Consider the following 19,774-nt stretch of genomic DNA (forward strand, 5'->3'; position numbering starts at 1 on the left):
CCATCAGCTAAGCATTGAGGATGTTTCTTGGGTAGTTTTTTGGCCTTGTTCATCATTGTTTCTCAATATTCTTCATATATGGCCAATGCCTTCTGCGTGTTATTCACCCTGAGAACTCTCTTAATATTTCCACATTCAATCTCTAATTTGAGCCAACCATATTTTCATATTATCTCCACAATAGTCCTAGTAGAATCACCTTCCTTGAGCTTAGTCACTTCCAATGTAGAAAAAACAAGCTAAAACCACGTTGAATTTATTAAGAAAAGCTAAGGAAGGATCTTTAGTAATTATAGAGACCACATTAAAAAATGACATAGCATAAATGTATACAATAGTTATCATTCATGTGATGCAGAAAAGTGTTCCCTCTGCGGACAGAGACAACCCCTCTAGCCCTAGAGTGGGTCTAGTCACAAACAAGGACATATCAACAATAGCTTTTCTTAAACAATCATAGTTGGAGGCCTACCTCAACCGGTGGTCGATGGAGTTCCGTTGCGCTGCTCCAACTTCCGCTTCCTTCTCCTAATGAGTGATCAACCTGAAACAATGCAAAGGAAATACAACAAAGCACGTAACCGGAACAACAATGATCTATTTACTCACAATGTCAAGAAGTCATGAGCTATCAAGTACATTACATACAAGACATAGGAAAACCTCATTGATTGCATTAATAATGAAATAAGAGTAAGCTTACAGCCAAAGTCTTGACGTCACAAGCCTGCTCAGAAGGGATCCAGCCAACATGTTCCTCAATCATTCACTCTTTGAAGATGGATCTCCCAACATACAAGTCTCTCTCACTCACAAGTTTTACACAAGATTAAGGGCACTTCACAACCTTCCTCAAGCTATCAACAATCCCACACTTGTCACACTCACACTAGCTATCTAGCAAACTCACAAACACTAACAACACTATCAACAACCATTCCAAAGACTAAGAACTCCCAAAACTAGCAACACATAGCAATGGTGAGAGTTTAAATAGGAGAAGGAGTCCCCATGAAGGGTGGGAAGGTGAGCTTATCTCCAAGGAAGGTAGCACAAATGACGGAACAACCACGCCAGAGAAAGGAGGGCGACATAAACTAGGCCAACAACAAGGTCTGGAGTCATCTAGAAGGCCGACTGTTGGAACAAATTCACCCAATTTGGATCATTGCGGGAACATAACTGGCCTTCCGCGCTGACATCGCTATTGAATAACGTAGCTAGTCAAATCATCACTCAAGATTACAAGCGAGAGTCGCGCTGGCACATAAAATCTGACCATCGCGAGAATCAGGTGTACTTCCGCGATGGCAACGCTTCCGGGCTATTCTGGAGCACCCTTCAGTGCGTTTATTTAGCCAACAGACATGATGAGGCAGAAACCTTTGGAAAAGTGTGTCATTTGGCAACATCAGAGAGCATTTGTCTAACATGAGCATGAATGACTTGGACACATGACACAGTAGGAAGACTGGAGTGAAGATAGTGACAAATTACTGTGTAACAATTCATATTCATATGCATACCATATGGAAAAAAAACCCAAATTCCATAGCTATCTGTAGGTAGAACTTTGAATAAATGAAAAAAAAAAAAATTGACATGGCTTTTATGTTAATTATTCTTTTGTATCCTTGGTGGCACTCCATTTGGAAGTTAAGGGCCACTCCTCGATCTAAGCTTTTCTTCTGGTGTGCGCTTCATGGTATCGTTCCTACCGGTGAACAGTTAACCCGCAGAGCCATCCAGGGACCCTCATGGTGCATATTCTGCAAAAATGCATCTGAATACACAGACCACATATTCTTGTTTTGCCCGACTTTTCAAAGCATTTGGAGGAATATCTGTCAACAGTTGGGAATTACGGGAGACTGGAGCGGCGCTGACCTACAGGAGGCTTGGTGCTCATGGGCCCGTAGCCACTCGGAATCCAAACTATTAAACCTCCCCCCTGTGGCCATTTGGTATGCATGGCTTGCTCGAAACAGAGCCATTTTTGAAGATAAACCTTTCTCGGGAAGCCATATTGAAATAGCTGTCATAGCAGCATACCAGGAACTTCCAGAACCGTCCCCAACCAGAACCCGTGTTATACAGCCTATGCCTGAGATTGACAGAACAATCCCTTGGGCTTTTTTCGATGGTGCATCGAATCAAACAGGGTGTGGCGGTGGATTTGTATTGCACTTTAACGAAAATCATAGATATCTTGCAAAATTGGGTTTTGGTATTGGAACGAACAATTTTGCTGAGCTCTCTGCATTATATAATCTACTTCATTTTGCTTTATCTCATCATATTACACAGCTCAACATATTCGGGGACTCAATGGTGGTTGTAAATTGGATTAATAATGTGACAAATTGCCATGTACACATGCTCAGCAATTTATTTCAAAATACTCTTACTCTCAAAGCAGCATTTGAACATTTTACATGTGTGCATATTTACAGAGAACACAATAGCGAGGCTGACAAACTATCCAAAGAGGCCTCGTCACTTCCCCGAGGCAATGGACAAATAGTGGAGCAGAATGGGTCGGAGGAACATTAGTTTTACCACCGGCCATATATAGATCAGAGGATGCAGCGGGACAACAGTCCCAACAGCTAAATAGTGAACAGAGAACAATATGAACTACTGATATATTTATGAACAGAAACTTTTTGTAATAGTAAATAGGCTGTAAAGCACAGATCATGGATGTAACTAGAACTTTTTGTTATGACTCTGAGAACTACCTGAAAAGGTGAATTTTGTATGAACTATGACAGTAATGCCGCGGCATCTGCTTATGTAATTTTCAAAATATTAATGAAAGTTACTGATTTTCCCAGGGGAAAAAAAAAATTATTCTTTTGTATCCTTTTCAATATTAGATTTCTTAAATTGATAGGTGTGTAAAAAATGGATCTACAGTTTGAAGCCTCTAAATCAATGGTTAAAAGTAGAAATTTATTTAAAAACATTAACAATTAAAATGATTTTCTATCTTTATGTCTACTGCAAATAGTGCAGATTCCATGCATCTGACATATGCTAAAAAAATTTCTTCATATTTGTTAGATACTCAAGTCTACAATTTACATAAATTCAAAATAATAAGGAGAAACATTTCCTTTTATAACATTTACAGTCCGAGTGCAGATTCCATGCATTGTTGGATACTCAAGTCTGTATTTTACATAAACTCAAAATAATAATAAGAAACATTTCCTTTTACAACATTTACATTTCCAGTGCATGTTCCATGCATTCAACATGTACCATAAACTTTGCTTCCCACTAGTTTCCTTGGGGTCGTACACATCCTGAGGATTTGTGAAATTTAGTGACTTCTTCAACGATGGCCAAACAGTAGGCATTTATACTAATGTCATAGAATGACTATATCCACAAATGCTTAGGAAATATATCCATGATTATAGTACACTACCAAGTATAACTATTTTTTTCCTGAGAGTGGTAGGGGTTTTAACCTAAGGCTTTGCACTTAGGGTTTTGAACTTGTAGTTAGGGTTATTCCATCATATTGACTTGCCTTGGACAATGTTAGTGCTTCATGCATATGCTTTCTCACATTGTCTTTCTAGGGAAACTTTCATGCTATGTGTTCTTCATCCATTAACATTGTCTTTATCACAAGTGTTCTTCATCCATTATGGTAAGGGAACCTTTAATATTTAGTATTTCATGCACTTATCATATTCATTTAGTGCTTAATTCATGCATTCATTACTTAGGTCATTTTAGGGTTTCATAAATGCATATTATGGCTTTCTTTACCAAGGGATTTTCAATGAACTTAAGGTGTCATCTTCAACAAGCAATGTTAAGGTTTCATTACCCAACGTTATCATCTTTAACAATGCAAGGGTTTGCACTTAGTTTTTTCTCCTAGACAATGCACTGAAGGTTTTCTCATAGACAATGTACCTAGGGTTTTGAATCTAGGTTTTTGAATCTAGGGTTTTGAACTTGCAAATAGGATTTTTGCATCATATTGAAATGCCTTAGAGAATGTTAGTGATTCTTATATATGCTTCATAACATTGTCTTTCTAGGTCATATTTCATGTTAGGGTTTCTCCACATGTGTTGTTCATCCATTAGGGTAAGGGAATAGTGAATGTTTAATATTTCATGCACTTATCATATTCATTTAGGGCTTCATTTATGCATTCATTTCTTAGGTCATATTAGGATTTCATCAATGCATATGAGGGCTTGCTTTAACAATGACTTTTCAATGTACTTATGGTTTTCATCTTCAGAAATAAATCTCAGGGTTTCATTACCCCTGGTTAACATCTTTAACAATGTAAGGGTTTCCACTTAGGATTTTTTCCTACACAATGCACATAGGGGTCTGCATCTAGGGTTTGGAACTTAGGGTTTTAAAACTTGTTGCTGCACAAATTAGCATGCCTAGTGAATATGCTAGAGCTAGAGGGCACAACAACAACTTCAGAAAAAGTCCCACTGTCACCATAGGCATCTTCACAGGTAGCCTTGGAATGTATACTTAGTTGGCAAGAATAAATGGACTTTCGAGGATTCAATATGCAAAAAAAATTCTAGGAACATTCATTCATTCATTATCCATGAGCAGCACATGAAAAATTTATACAAGTCCCTAATACAAGTCTAATGTGCTCGAATTCTTAAAGAAGCCCCTAACATAACAAATTATGTGAGATACCCTTAGTTACAAGCTAACCAAGATAACTTATAGATCAAACATTATTATTGAATTTATCCTTTACAGATGGTGATATGCAAAATGTAATTGTGATATCTTACATTTTTCCAATTTATTAAGAAGAGTTTCAGCGTAAATCACATGAAGAAAACCTTTGTCGACACGTTTCGAACCAACTAGTGTGGTTCATCGTCAGGAAAAGTTGAGGAGTCTGATCATGGCTGCCAATTATATATGGAGAGCAGATCATCCAAACGGCTAGGTTGACTAGGTTGACCATCAATGACTATCTAAAACAGCTAGATGAAAATAATATTAAAATATTAATAAGTCAAAGGTAATAAAATAATTAACTAATTGTAATATATTAGTTATTCTATTTTATTTTATTAATATATTTTTCTTAGGTTAATAAATTAAATTAATTTATAATTTATTTAATCATATAACCACTAGGGAAAAGTAAAGGGGTTTTTTATATAATAGAATGTTATACTATTTAATTTAATTTATATATTAAATTACCTAATTCTAATTTATTTAATCAATTGAATCACTAGGGATGAGTAAAGGGGGGTTTGTATATTAGAAATTAAGTAAAGGGTTTTTGATAATTATGAATTAATGGAATAAATTATTTATGAGTATTGGTTAAAATTGATTTTTATTTTTATTTTTATTTTAATTATATGGTAAGGGTAGAAACTGAGTAACAAATAGGATTAATAAAATTAATAAAATTTTTGATAAGGAAATAGTAATAATATTTAGAACAAGCTTCAATTTTTTAATACAAGAAGGACAAGAACCAGACAATTAGTAAAGAACTAAAAGGAGAAACCCTAGGAGGAAGGAAAAGACAGCTCTAAGGAGAAGGAACCGGGAAAATATGGGGAAACCTCGTCAAGACTAAGAAGATGAGGTTTCCCCATATTTTCCCGATTCCTTCTCCTTAGAGCTGTCTTTTCCTTCCTCCTAGGGTTTCTCCTTTTAGTTTTTTACTAGTTGTCCGGTTCTTGTCCTTCTTGTATTAAAAAATTGAAGCTTGTTCTAATTTTTATTACTTTTTCCTTATAAATTTTTTTATTAATATTATTAATCCTATTTGTTACTAAGTTTCTACCTTTACCATATAATTAAAATAAAAAATAAAAATAAAAATCAATTTTAACCAATACGCATAAATAATTTATTGCATTAATTCATAATTATCAAAAACCCTTTACTTAATTTCTAATATACAAATCCCCCTTTACTCATCCGCGATTCAATTGATTAAATAAATTAGAATTAGGTAATTTAATATATAAATAAAATTAAATAGTATAACATTCTATTATATAAAAAACCCCTTTACTTTTCCCTAGTGGTTATATGATTAAATAAATTATAAATTAATTTAATTAATTTAATTTATTAACCTAAGAAAAATATATTAATAAAATAAAATAGAATAACTAATATATTACAATTAGTTAATTATTCTATTACCTTTGACTTATTAATATTTTAATATTATTTTCATCTAGCCATTTTAGATAGCCGTTGATGGTCAACTTAGTCAACCTAGCCGTTTGGATGATCTTCTCTCCATATATAATTGGCAGCCATGATCTGATTCCTCAACTTGTCCTGACGATGAACCACACTAGTTGGTTCGAAACGTGTCGACAAAGGTTTTCTTCATGTGATTTATGCCGAAACTCTTCTTAATAAATGTTATGGATCACAGAAGCCTCAATTCAACAATTTTTCCAATTGATAAATCCAACCTCATTTAAGGGACAACATTGTATAATAATGAAACAAACCATTCAATTGTTGTTAATTTCTGCATTATCAACATCTTCAGCCACAAGATCAGGTGAATTGAATTGAAGCATGTTCTGAGATACATGATGACAACAACAACTGAGCCTACAAAATAGTGAAATAATATGAACAACCCACAAATCAATGAAGTTAACTTTATAATCTTGCAAAATTATAATATGCATTCAAGGATAAATAATAAACTGTAACCAATACTTTTTAAGGCAAATAATTTAAGGAGTGAGTGTAATGGTGCATGAGCCCACAAATTTTCTCATAAATAAAATTTAAATTATTATGATGGAAAATTAGGGTCGCAAATCATTGCATCGATTGCGGTTAGCCCTCCCATTCCAATGATTGTCATGGCGGCAACTCCTGACTATGTATAAGGGTTATCTCTTGTGAGAACAACAATAAGGAAGAATTAATGCCAAATGGATGCCACATTAAACAATTCCACATGAGTATAAGCCGAGATTATTACATGCTTACTCTCAACTCTTCAATTTCTTTCCTTTCTCCCACATTCAAACTGTTGCACTTTCCAAACAAATCCATAACCACTCTGAACTTTGACTAAATATGGGAGGCCCAAGAGTTGGCAGAGAACTTGTCGAATAATTGCTACACAAATTTCAATTTCAATACATTAGACCATTTTTTGAATGGGTTGGATGGATGGAGTATATTCACAGACTGCAGGGGTATGTTGACAACATATCTTTGGATTTTTCCATGTATTACAGGGAGAGAAGATTTGAGGTATCAAGGACAGTGGTGCATGCGATAGAAGAAGCACTTGCAGAAGAGATAGGGTTTCCCTAGATGAGAGAACAATGGTATGCACCCCGAAAACCCCAACCTGATGTTTTGCAGCAATTCCTTGAGGCAGGTGAACGATTGTAGAAGATAAAAGTAAGATTTGAGAGGAAGGAATTACCACAACTCTGGAATGATGTTGCATTCCTTGTCTATAATTTTTTCATGTGCGAAGGGAGGTTTGAATTTTTTTTATCACCAACACCTCTGATTGTTAGACCACTTACGTCATAGAAGGTTTTTTGACATGCATTTATTCTTGCAAAAACCCTAGAGCATATGCCCTATCCGTATAGAAATCAAAGTGACCATTGCAAACCTTGTCCCACCATTGCCTCATTAAAATTTTGGTGGTTAGTGAGCTGCAAAGGGAAGGGAAAACTTGGGATGAACTAGTTGGAAGGATGTTACATATTGATGTTGCTAGCCTGCTAAAGGATGCCCTAATAGTTGCAACTCCGCTCCATGACTTCCCACAAAACCTTTCCATATGCAAAACGAGTCACCCAGTGTTCAAACAACGAGGGTTTTTAAGTATTTTGCTATTAATTCCCCACAGAATTGAGATGAACGATATGATGATGAAGAATTATAAACATTGGGGAGTAAACTTGCCACCAGAATATTGAGAGGATATAGGAAGTGCCCGGTAGTGGTGCCAAAATCAAAGAAGAACATGACAAAGTGAGGTTGTCTTGTTGCACTTCCTAAAACCCTCCCCACTGTTACAGAAGAAAGAACGATAGAGGTTTACAATGATGCTACAAAAGAGCATCTACATGATGTATTAATGGAAGGAATCATGGAGCAAGGAAGCATGCAACAAGGATTCATGGAACAAGGATTCTACCACCTTTATAACACAGGAGAAAAGGTTCAGAAGGTTCCCTCTGCTCTTTCTAACTATGAGTACATATAAGAAGTAGCCAAATGGTATGGATCAGAGGGCCTTTCCTTAATTTCAATTTTTTATGGCAATGACGAGGAGGACCAAGCAACTAGAATTGACAAAGAAACACATTAAAATAGTAAGTATCCCTTCATATCTTCCTATGTATATATTTCGTTGTTAAGGAAGAATAGGGTTCTCCAGATGAAAAAAAGGACAACTTCAAAACACAATTAAAACCCTAAAATATGAGCTCAGAAAAAAATAAGGTTTTGAAAGATTAAATTGCTTAGCCCAAGTTGCAGATTTCCTACCCATTTGTGTCATAGATATACATTCTCCAGGGGTCCAATAAAATATACCCCTTGGAAAAAAACAAACCGATGATAATGTTGTGCAAACAGAGGATCAAGAACTAGAGATGAAATTGACCAAATGCACAACTATGAAAACAAAGGAACAAAACCTGAGATGAAACTGACCAAACACACTACTGTGCAAACAAAGGATCAAGAACCAGAGATCAAACTAACCAAACATATTGTTGTGAAAACATAGGATGAGGAACCAAAAGATTAATTAGCCCTGCAAATGTCATGAATCAAGTTTTTCCCATGTCACGAAAACTTGATTCGTGACATGGGAAAAATATATAAACAAAAATGAAAGAAAGCATAAAAACATAGTGGTTGAGCTACAAAGGAAGGGGACCAGATGGATAATGAGAAGAAACAACTCAAACCGTTAATGGACGGTGTACTTATTTGTAGGGATCCTTCAACCAATTATAACTTGTGCTTGGTGGAAAGATTTCTGATATTTAAAAAGAATTCTATTATCAACAATAAGCCTTTCAGGGTTGAATACATAAATGGTTTCATAGAAGCATATAGGGCCTGTACGAATCTAGATAAAGACTTTCTCTGTGAATTGTACCAACATTTTTTTCCTCTTAACAGAAGATGGAATCCCAACCCTTATGTGGGGGATGTCTAATTGAGAGACTTTGTATCTTATTTGAGAAATCAGGCCAGTTGGGTGGAAGCTCTTAATTTTTTTATAAAAAAATTTGAGAGCATTCTATGGGTTAGAGGAGAATATTGAATACTTGCACAGATGATAAAAGAACAACAAGAGTTGGCAAGTTCATTAGAGGAAGCAGAGATTATAGCCACGAATAGGCAGAAAACCATTACATATTTCACAAACCAGATTGAAATATTGGAGACTGCCGCACAAGGAGGATGTAAAGAAAAGTGGGGTGGCTTAGGAAAACAAACTCGAAAGAAAGATCCATTTAACTACCTAAACTTAAAGATAGCCTTAGCAAACATTGCTAAATATATTTTTTGCATGGAACAATGTGGGAATAACTAGATCGACCTTAGATTTCGTTATCCAATGATTTGGCTGCCAACAAAGATATATAAAAAGTCCTATACCTTGAATAAAAAAGAAGAGTTTGAATGCTGGAATGAAATTATGGAAACAACAGGGTATCTTCGTCTCGGTGAAGCAATCCATAGTGATTATGGTATTAGAAATCTTCATGATCACCCCCTTTCATCCTCATATACAGAGTGACTGATGTGTTCTTGCTAACATCCACTTCCTCATTGTTTCTCACACATTGGCTCATCCTTGCTGACACACTAGTTCACCATTGCTAACACACTGGCTCACCGTTACTAACACTCATTGCCACTAGTGTAGAAACTCATTTTCAGAAAATGCATAATTTTTTATGTTGTAATATATATTATTTTCCAATAATGTATCACCATGAACGTTGAGAAGTTATCATAAACAGGTAAAAATTGTGTTTTACATGTTTTTTTACAATTTTGTTGCATTTCTGCTGCATTTTTTTTTACATTTATGTTGCTTTTATTCCAATTTAGATATCAAATTAATGGTTGACACTAATGTATGAAAGCATAATGCAAATATGGAACAACCCCATGAAATCCATCTTCCATAACATACAAAATAATCAATGTATTGAAATATTGAATGTAAATGCATGGAGTTATTTACTAACCTTAATTGACAATTGGGATACATTTCCCAAATCAGAAAACATAGCCTCACCACTTATCCAAAATGCATGAACATATTAAAAAAAACAATAATACATGTAATAAAATAATAAATATTAAATAAATTTGAAAACAAATATATGACAACAAACCTGGAAAACCATGCATTGTTGGAGTGAGGGCGACCTCACTTGTGGAGTTGTTCAAACTCAAATGGTTCATCTTCATCTGCAGCGATATTCAAGTCAATTTCCAATCTTGCATTTTGTTTGCTTGTTTTTCTTCTCTTTTTGGGGCTCAGAAAACTCTTCTTCCTCTTCAAATATGACTCAAAAGCACCCAACCCACATGTGAATTCATAATCCATAATATGAAGATTGTTGGCATCATCCAACATTTTTTTAACCAAAGAAATCAACTGTTCAATATTGGTCAAAGTAGCAAGAGGATTGTTTCGAAGTAGGTCTATGTAGCCAAATAACTCCTCTTTGGCCAACTCATGTCCTTCGACATTTACATCAACATTGTGACTATCCATGGAAAATGTGTTTGCATCTTCACCAAGATCTGATATTTCCTCTATATTTATCTAAGGAGGGTCATTGTATGAATCAGTTGTTCTTTGATGATTTAGTAATTGGTTTGAAGCCATTGAATAGGAACACAACCAACCAACCTTTATGGCATGCTTGCAAATGTTGCCACGAATAGACCATGGGCAATCACAAGTTATGAAATTTGTGCGATAACAAGTGACAAGATATTGCTTATTAGGTTTAGATTGAATCCTCACCCAAAAAGAATGAGACATTTTCTCATGAGGGCTGCAATCACTATCTAGAATTATTTTTTATTTTTTCATTGATGTTTCAAATTGTTTCTCTTTCCTGTAATTATTCAAAAATCCTTCCTTTTTTAGAATTTCCTTAAACTGATAACAATGTTCAACATTTGTTAGAAGAACATATATCAACCAGTCCATCCTACGAGCACATTTCTTTCTTCTATCAGATAGAAAGTTTGTCTTTATGTAACAATGATATGACTCCACAACATTGTTTGTCTCCTGATTTGCATGGGGAAAATCCCGACATCCTTTTACCCACTTCCCTAATTCAAGAAAGTTTGTTTAATGAAGATATTTCATCTGTATGAAAACCAAAAAGAGAAATGTAAGAAAGAGTTTTTCAACTTACAAATCTTGTCACCGACAACCCAATTCTTGTGAAAATAGTCTAGGAACTTCTCCTCATTAGAAAATTTGTTGAAGAAAGAATTAATTGCATTGCTCACTTCATCACTGGAACAATAATTCATAATCAAACCCAAATCACTAAACATCTCTTTTTCTATTTCTGGACTACTGGCCAATCGATTCACATTTTTTTATCCATGCCTAACGTACATGCCAAACACACAAGATAACATCGCATCTTTTGATTAAATTCATTTCAAGCATGTTCTTTTTAGAATAAATACAAGTTGTATTGTAAAATAAGAAGATTGAAGTTACCTTAAAGCATTGATTTCAACCAATGCATCATTAACCATGAAGGCATTAACTTTCCAATTATGATCAACTTGGTGACACCTATGCATGAGGTGCTCCTACCATATTGAAATGTCTTTTGATGTATTGCGTGATGCCACCACCCATGCAACTGGAACCCCACTTTGTTTCTCATCAAACACCATGAGTGTGTATAACTGATATTATCACATTCAAAAAACATATGAAGTCAACTTCAACTCATTAATCATTATCAATCATTACAAATCAAATTATTGTACTAGATCAATCATTTTTAATACACTCACCCCATATTTATTTGTGTTGAATGTTGAATCCATGGCTATTAAGTTATTATTCGATAGATTCACCATGGTCTCCAACATTCACTTCATCTGAATTCCAACTATAAAAGGGATTTCTCCACCATTGGGATTTTGATAAAAGAAAAAATCATCTTGGTGTTTTTTATACCAAGGGTTCACACTCATTTCATCCTTTTTATGCAACTGATACTTTCCTTTCATTAGACGATTATAGATGTTAACAACATCTTTCTTACACAAAAATAAATCACTATCTTGAGTTGTGGCATCCATGTCAACATATTTTTAACATGCATTTTTCAAACCGAGTCAATCGACACTTCCAAGAAGAAACAATTCTCTACATAGGAAACCATGTCCCTTGATAAATTTGGTTGATTCAGGGACCTAACATCACCCAAAGTGTCATATTGGCCATGAAAAGCCCATCCTTGGCTATAATCATGCCCATACATGTTATATGTTATTATCGTTACCTCTAGGATTTGAACCATAACTTTTACAATGAAATGGCATTGGCAACCCCTCTTTCTCACAAATGAGGATATTTGCTTCATTTAATTTTGTCCTCTTTTGTCCTTGACGCCATATGAACAAGCATAGCTACATAAAAATGTTTGAAAATTCACTACATATGAAAAATAATCGAGCACTATTAATAACAACATCTAAACAATGCATCTCTAAAAAACTTACACTTCATATCGCAAGGGAGAAGTAGGCCTTGAGCCTAGCTGTTTATTTTGTACCTTAGTGAAAGAAAAAGGAGCATCTAGGTTCATTTCCTCTCCTCTAATAAAGACTCTAATTCTATTTGAAGGGATTTTTGTAATTTGATCAATCTCCATGTACTTCAAACCAATCTAAATCCTTTCTAGAAAAGATGATCATTTTTTTTTAGGGTCTTGCACTAGAAGGGAAATGATTGTTTCCCATTTTACATGCTTTAACATTTTGAGACCCAAAAAGTTGCTGCAATGGTAACCCAGAAAGGCACTGTAACAGTGACCCAACGAGTTGCCACAATGGTGACCTAACGAGTTTCCACAACTGTGAACTAGTGAGTTGTTGCAAAGTTGAATAAGGGAGTTGCTATAATGGTCAACTAACGATTGCAGTAACGGTAAACCAATGAGTGAGTTGTCTCAATGGTCAACTAGTGAGTTGTCGCAACAGTCAAATAGTGAGTTGACACAACAGTTAACTAGCGAGTTTCCACACTAGTCAACCAGCGAGTTGTTGCAACAAAAAACCAACGAGTTTCTACAATGGTCATAGTAGCATGTGTTTATAAAGGAAATGAGTAAAGTTTCACCTTATGAGTCATAGTAGCCACCTATCTGTTATGTCAGATGTATTTACAAAGGAAATGAGTATAATGTCACCTTCCGAGTCATAGTGGCCACAATATGGAAGGGAAACTATTTTCTTAACATAAAATGTTTGAGAATTAATACTAAGGAATATCTATCATTAGTTTAGTTGGAGGAAAAATCCTTTCTATTACTTATAAATATTCTAAATTATTGAAAGTTTTTCCTCGTTAAGAGGCTAAATACAATCAAGATTTTGCTGGTTGGTCAAAACAAAAGGTTGATATATTTGAACATTGGTTAAAAAAACGTGGTAGGGACAAAATTTCTAACAAAGCATAGGCTAAAAGTATAAAAGTTTATTGATGTATGTGCCAGTGATTGAAAACTGAGGCATTTCGATTGCAATAGTCCCGGTAGGGACTAATAATGATAATTTCAAAATCTTGAATTGAAGTTATATGTTAGATGTTGTTTTATTTGATGCCATGAGAATTTGGAATTCCATATAATTTGAGTGTGGGTGGAAAGAAAGATCTTTAGGGTAGGGACTTTATATATATATATATATATAATTCAATTAAATTAATTTAAATTATTAATCAAATTAATATTATAATTAAAAAAAAAATTACATGTTGTTTTGACTACTACTAAAGAAGATTGCAACTATTGAAGTGATAATGCAACTTGAGGCTTTAACTCATGAACTTCTAAGTGAATAATATGAGGGAGATGAAGATTTTATAGTATACAAGCACTTTTAAGGAGAGGTTGGTCATTTCCATAAAAGGAAATGAATACCACCTACAAGATGGGATGCTACACAAGTTGGCCAAGTTGTGCATGCCCTATGATAGACTATTTCAACTGATGAAACAAGCACACATTTCTAGAGTTGTCAAGAATTTTTGCATAACAATGGAATGGAAAATTTGCAACAATATATGTATTGGCCAAAGATATGGGAACAAGATATAGAAAATATTTTAGATGTTATTGAGCAAAGATAAGCCAAGCAACCTAAAACTTTGTTGATATGTTCCATTGATAGTACCAAGCATGCCATGGAAGATCATCTCCATGGATTTTGTTGGAGGTTTTCATATGACTACTTCTCATTATGGTGGATTACTTCAACAAAACATGTGTTCTCATTCCGTGTAAGAAAATGATCTCTAGATGTGAGGTAGATGAACTATTATTTAGCCATGTTTGGGTACCATTTAGATTACCAAACTCCATCACATATGATTGACATAGCATGTTCTTGGGTATATTTTAGACAACACTTTGGGATATAATGGATATAAAGTTAAGGTATTCCATTGCATCCTATCCACATACTTATGAAAAAACTAAAGTTGTTAATCAAATGATGGTATAATTGTTAAGAGGATACAATATCAAACATCCTAAAACTTGTTTACATTCAACACTCCTACAACATTCTGCTACTAACAAATCTCCCTTCGAGACTTGTTTTGTTTACATCCCTCCTTTTCCTTTTGATATTGTGTATGGATAGTAAAAGGACAAAGTAGGGCTATAAGGAAATGAAAAGAAGGTGATCATGTTCAAGGACAAGATCAAACAAACACATCTAAGGGTTCACTAACAACTTGAGAACATCTCTTAGCTATATAAATCTAGGCATAACAAGCACTGAGAGGATCACAAATTTCATGTTGGAGACAAGGAGTTACTTTACCTCCATTAGAAATGAATTCAAGTAGCAACAAAGAAACTCAAATCCCTTAGATATGGATTGTTTGACATCACTTGGCAAGTGAATAAGAATTCCTTTAGGCTAATATTTCCTCATATGCATATTAGTTTAGTTGTGAATGTGGAATATTTGATTTTATTTGAACCTTCCATTCTAAATGAGGAGGAGGAGGACCATCAAGTTCTTCCTACTATCAAATGTTTTTCACTACAAACTATGGGATAGTTAAAGGAAGACACAATCATGTAGCATAAAGAGTGGGGAACTCATACAGGATGACAAGAGGTGTGGAATAATGGTATTTCAAAGGATAGAATCCAAGGAAGGTGAAGTGACATGAGAGGAAACATATTGTAAATAGTTTCCCTCACCTATCCTTGGTAGCTTTTAGGGACCAGAAGCCTCCCAGTGGGAGGTGTGATCTGAATCAAATATAAGTAAATAACTAGATACAACACAAGATCTATGACGATTGACATTCTTAACATTTGAAGCTATGGATAATGAAGGAGATTGACTTGTTAAAATAAAGGGCCTCATTCCATCATAATTAATGGTGATCCATGAATTCAATTGAAATGTAAGGCAAGAACATAGGATGTGAGGTTAAGGTAGAATATTATTGTAAAAGAAAAATAAAAGATGTATTAAAAAAATACAACTTTCATGACAACTCTTCCCTAATGTGCAAAAGAAAAAAGAAAAGAAAAATAGGAGAGGAGAAGTGAACTTGGGAAGTTGAAGGGTTGGGGATGCTTGACCTTCCAACTATCCCCTAAGTTGATCTTGTGATCCAGATTTAAACAAGAACACAACAAATTACAGAGATAACCATATACACAAAGATGCAACAGAAATAATACTTCATTTCATTAATGGAAAATACTGAAATATGCTTACAACCAAAAATGGAAATAAACCAGCTAGGGCGATGGTATCTTATCTTTGAGAAGAGATGTGTGGCTACATGCCTCTGAACTGTTCTGAACTGTGTTACAATGAGGCTCAAAGGCCTATTTATTGTTGGGAAACAATGGAAAACCCTTCACATTCCAAAACCTAACCCTAGAAGATGAAACGCCAAATTGTGGGCCCCGTTTTTCGGTAAGTTGGTACATCAACTTCCCGGGGTCGCGAATTGGTCGTATTATCTCCGTTTGACGCGCATGATAGCCCGTTGGAAAGATCTCTCTGAGGAATACAACAGAAAAGATGATTTTTTGACTAAAAAATTGTTGGCAGTAGATTTCACAAAAAACGTCGTTTAGGGCCTCAAAACGGCTCCGGAAGTTTAGGACTCGAAAAACTGCTAAAAATTGTAAACTACGCTATAATTAAGGAAACTAAAAAACTGAAAGGGACAGTTGTGGGGGTCCAGATGGGATAGGTGGGTGGCCACCAACATCCACCTGGATCATTCCTCCCCCCTTAGGAAGCAGTGGTCCCCATTACGTTGAGTTCCTCCCTTAGAAGAGGAAGCTTCTGCTGAGCTGGGTCTCTGGTGAGCTGTTCTGCAATCTCTGATGTGTCCAGAAATGGTGGGAAGCATGGTTGATGACGGTCCACATTGAACACTCGGTGCAAGCGAAAGAATGGAGGAATTTTGTGCTTCTAAGCATTGTTTCCTGTAGCCTTGGTACTAGTGTAAGAACCATGTCGGAGTGGTCTGAGTTTCTGATGGCTTCTGGGAAGGCGTTCTTTCTGCAGATGTAACCAAACTTTGTTGCCCACCTGAAACTTGTGTGGTACCCCTGTGGGTGAGGAGAAGTTGTTCCTGTGTTCTGTCATGACCGTATCCCTTCGCTGCTGCTGCTATGTGGAGGAATCCTTTGCGGGGTCATGGATGTAGCAACGATCTTCCCCTTACTTTGGGAGAGAACCAAACAGAAAATGAATTTCCTAGTCTGGGAGATGAGCTTGCTTCCTTTCTTGGCAGTGATCAAAGAGGTGGCGGTAGGTGGGGCTACCTCCAGTATCCTGTATAATGAATTATCCAAGGAAATAATGACAGCACGAGGCCTTGACTCATACACAGCATGTCGCCTCCACAAATATGGCTGGCCTAATAGTACATCGCAAACATCCAGAGGTGTAACATCACACATTACCTCGTCTGTGAAGGGCTTGATGCTGTAGGGAAGGCGGAACTGCTGGTGAACTTTGAGATCTCGTCCTTCATGAAGCCACCCGATACTGTACGGCTGTGGGTGTGGTGTAGTCGGTAGGCCCAACCGCTTCACGACCTCTGCTGAAATAAGGTTCTTTTGGCTGCCACTGTCGACAATGAATTGTAGTGGCGAACCCTTCACCCACATTTGTGAGTGGAAAAGACACTCCCCCTCCTCTGGGTCTTCGGGCTCATTCTTCTGGATCTTGGTAGTGGCAGTAGTGGCACTGAGATCCGCATCAATGATTTGCTTCCCTTTTCCATTCCCCTTGTCAGGTTCTGGCTCAGGGTCGGAACATGCATATGATTTGGAAGCCTTCAACTCGGCCACCAGCGACTGCTTGGTCCGACACTCACTTGTGTTATGAGTGGGACTCTTGTGGAACTCACACCACTTTCCTGTGTCCTTCTTCGGCTTCGTGGTGATGTTCTTCTCTTGCGGCTTCGACGGGTTGTCTTGGGCCACCCCACCTTGGCTTTGTCCTTTGGGCTTCGGATTTGCAGATCCAAAGTCTCGCTTCTTCTGTTTCAACTTTTTCTCGATTTTGATAGCGTATTGGTATGCTGTGCCGAGTGAGGAGATGTTCAAGAACTCCATCTCTTATTGGATGTATCTGTGTAGGCAGCCGCGGTATTTGAGTACCAGATGCAACTCAGAATCTTTGATACCCAATTGTGTGCGAAGGGTATGAAAAATGTTTGTGAACTCCAGCACATCTTGGTCTCGTCCCTGTCGCAGTGTGGTCCATTTGATGTATTTGTCCTCATAGCTTTTGACAGGGTAGTACTGCTCCTTGATGGCATCCCAGAAGTCATTCCAAGTGGGTGTGGCTGAAAATAGTGAGCCTGTACTTTCATCCTTCTGCTCGCAGTAGGTTTCCCACTAGTCCTTGACGTGGGGGGCTGCTTTGAGAAGAGCGAAAACAATCTTTTCCCGACTTGAAAATTCATGAACAGAAAAATACCCATTTAGCAGATTTAACCATTTATCTACGACATCTGCATCTATTTGACCCTTGAAGATGGGGATTTCAAAATTAACTTGTACCTTAAAGGGTGTGGCATTTCCAGAGTAGCTGTTGGAAGCCGATGCGTCGCCTCTGGGTAGCCGCTGAAGGATCTGGGCAAAGCTGTCCATCATCGCGTTCCTTTGTTGCTCGAGGGCTTCTTCGAGTAAGATTTTGATAGGATCTCTTGCCCCCTTGTTTTTCTTCTCATCCGCCATGGGAGGTTGTCGAGATTTGCGAGGCTGGTCTTGCAAAGGTTTGACCAGTTCAAGCCCTAATTCCTTATATCCCGACCTCGTTGGGGACATGCAAAGAAAAAATAGAGAAAAAGTAGACCGCTTTGATACCACTGATCTGGATTTAAACAGGAACACAACAAATTACAGAGATAACCATATACACAAAGATGCAGCGGAAATAATACTTCATTTCATTAATGGAAAATATTAAAATATGCTTAAAACCAGAAATGGAAATAAACTAGCTAGGGCGATGGTAGCTTATCTCTGAGAAGAGATGTGTGGCTACATGCCTCTGAACTGTGTTACAATGAGGCTCGAAGGCCTATTTATTGTTGGGAAACAATGGAAAACCCTTCACATTCCAAAACCTAACCCTAGAAGATGAAACGCCAAATTGTGGGCCCCGTTTTTGGGTAAGTTGGTACATCAATTTCCCGGGGTTGTGAATTGGTCGTATTATCTCCGTTTGATGCGCATGATAGCCCGTTGGAAAGATCTCTCCGAGGACTATGACAAAAAAGGTGATTTTTTGATAAAAAAATCACTGGTGGTAGATTTCCCAAAAAACCGTCGTTTAGGGCCTCAAAACGGCTCTGGAAGTTTAGGACCCAAAAAACTGCTAAAAATAGTAAACTGCGCTATAATTAAGGAAACTGAAAAAATGAAAGGGACAGTTGTGGGGGTCCAGATGGGATAGGTGGGTGGACACCAACATCCACTTGGATCATCTTGCCTCCTATATTATATATCTTTGTAAGAGAAAAGGGGTTGTTTGGTTGAGAAAGAAGAGAGATGTTGCCCAAACTTCAATGAGGTGCATAGAAAAGAACTAGAGAGCATGTAACTTTCCTATTAAGGCATAATAAAGAGTTTAAGTGAAGCCAATTGAATGTTGGTTTTCCCATTTGTATTTATATGGTAAATTATGTTTCCATTTACATTTATTTTCCTTTTTTGTGTAGTATGCTATTGTGTCAAATCATTTTTGTGGTTTATTAAATCTTTTGGTTGCATTTAAGTGGTTGCTCTTGCAAGTTTTTCTTCATGTTAAAAAGGGTTAATGATAGATGGAAATCCTAAAATATCTCTCTGATCCACCATTGAGTCATTTCGGAGATGGGAAATCAATGGTTCCCATTTTGGAGCTATTTCTATCAATGTGGGAGTTGCTAAATTGGAATATAGAGTTGTTGGAGGAATATAACGTTGCTAGTAAA

General features: G+C 36.4%; 1 protein-coding gene across 1 annotated transcript; it reads left to right on the forward strand.

Moving 5' to 3' along the window:
* The first annotated feature begins 1,602 nt into the window (after positions 1-1,602).
* On the forward strand, positions 1,603-2,553 carry LOC149216126 (uncharacterized). The gene has a single exon (XM_089389834.1). It carries the CDS (start codon positions 1,603-1,605, stop codon positions 2,551-2,553), a length of 951 nt encoding a protein of 316 aa, XP_089245960.1.
* The last annotated feature ends 17,221 nt before the right edge of the window (positions 2,554-19,774 follow it).

The sequence above is a fragment of the Pinus tabuliformis genome, chromosome 1_1 (genome assembly GCF_031772625.1).
Source record: "Pinus tabuliformis cultivar Carrire ecotype Pingquan chromosome 1_1, CPIR1, whole genome shotgun sequence".
NCBI lineage: Eukaryota > Viridiplantae > Streptophyta > Pinopsida > Pinales > Pinaceae > Pinus > Pinus tabuliformis.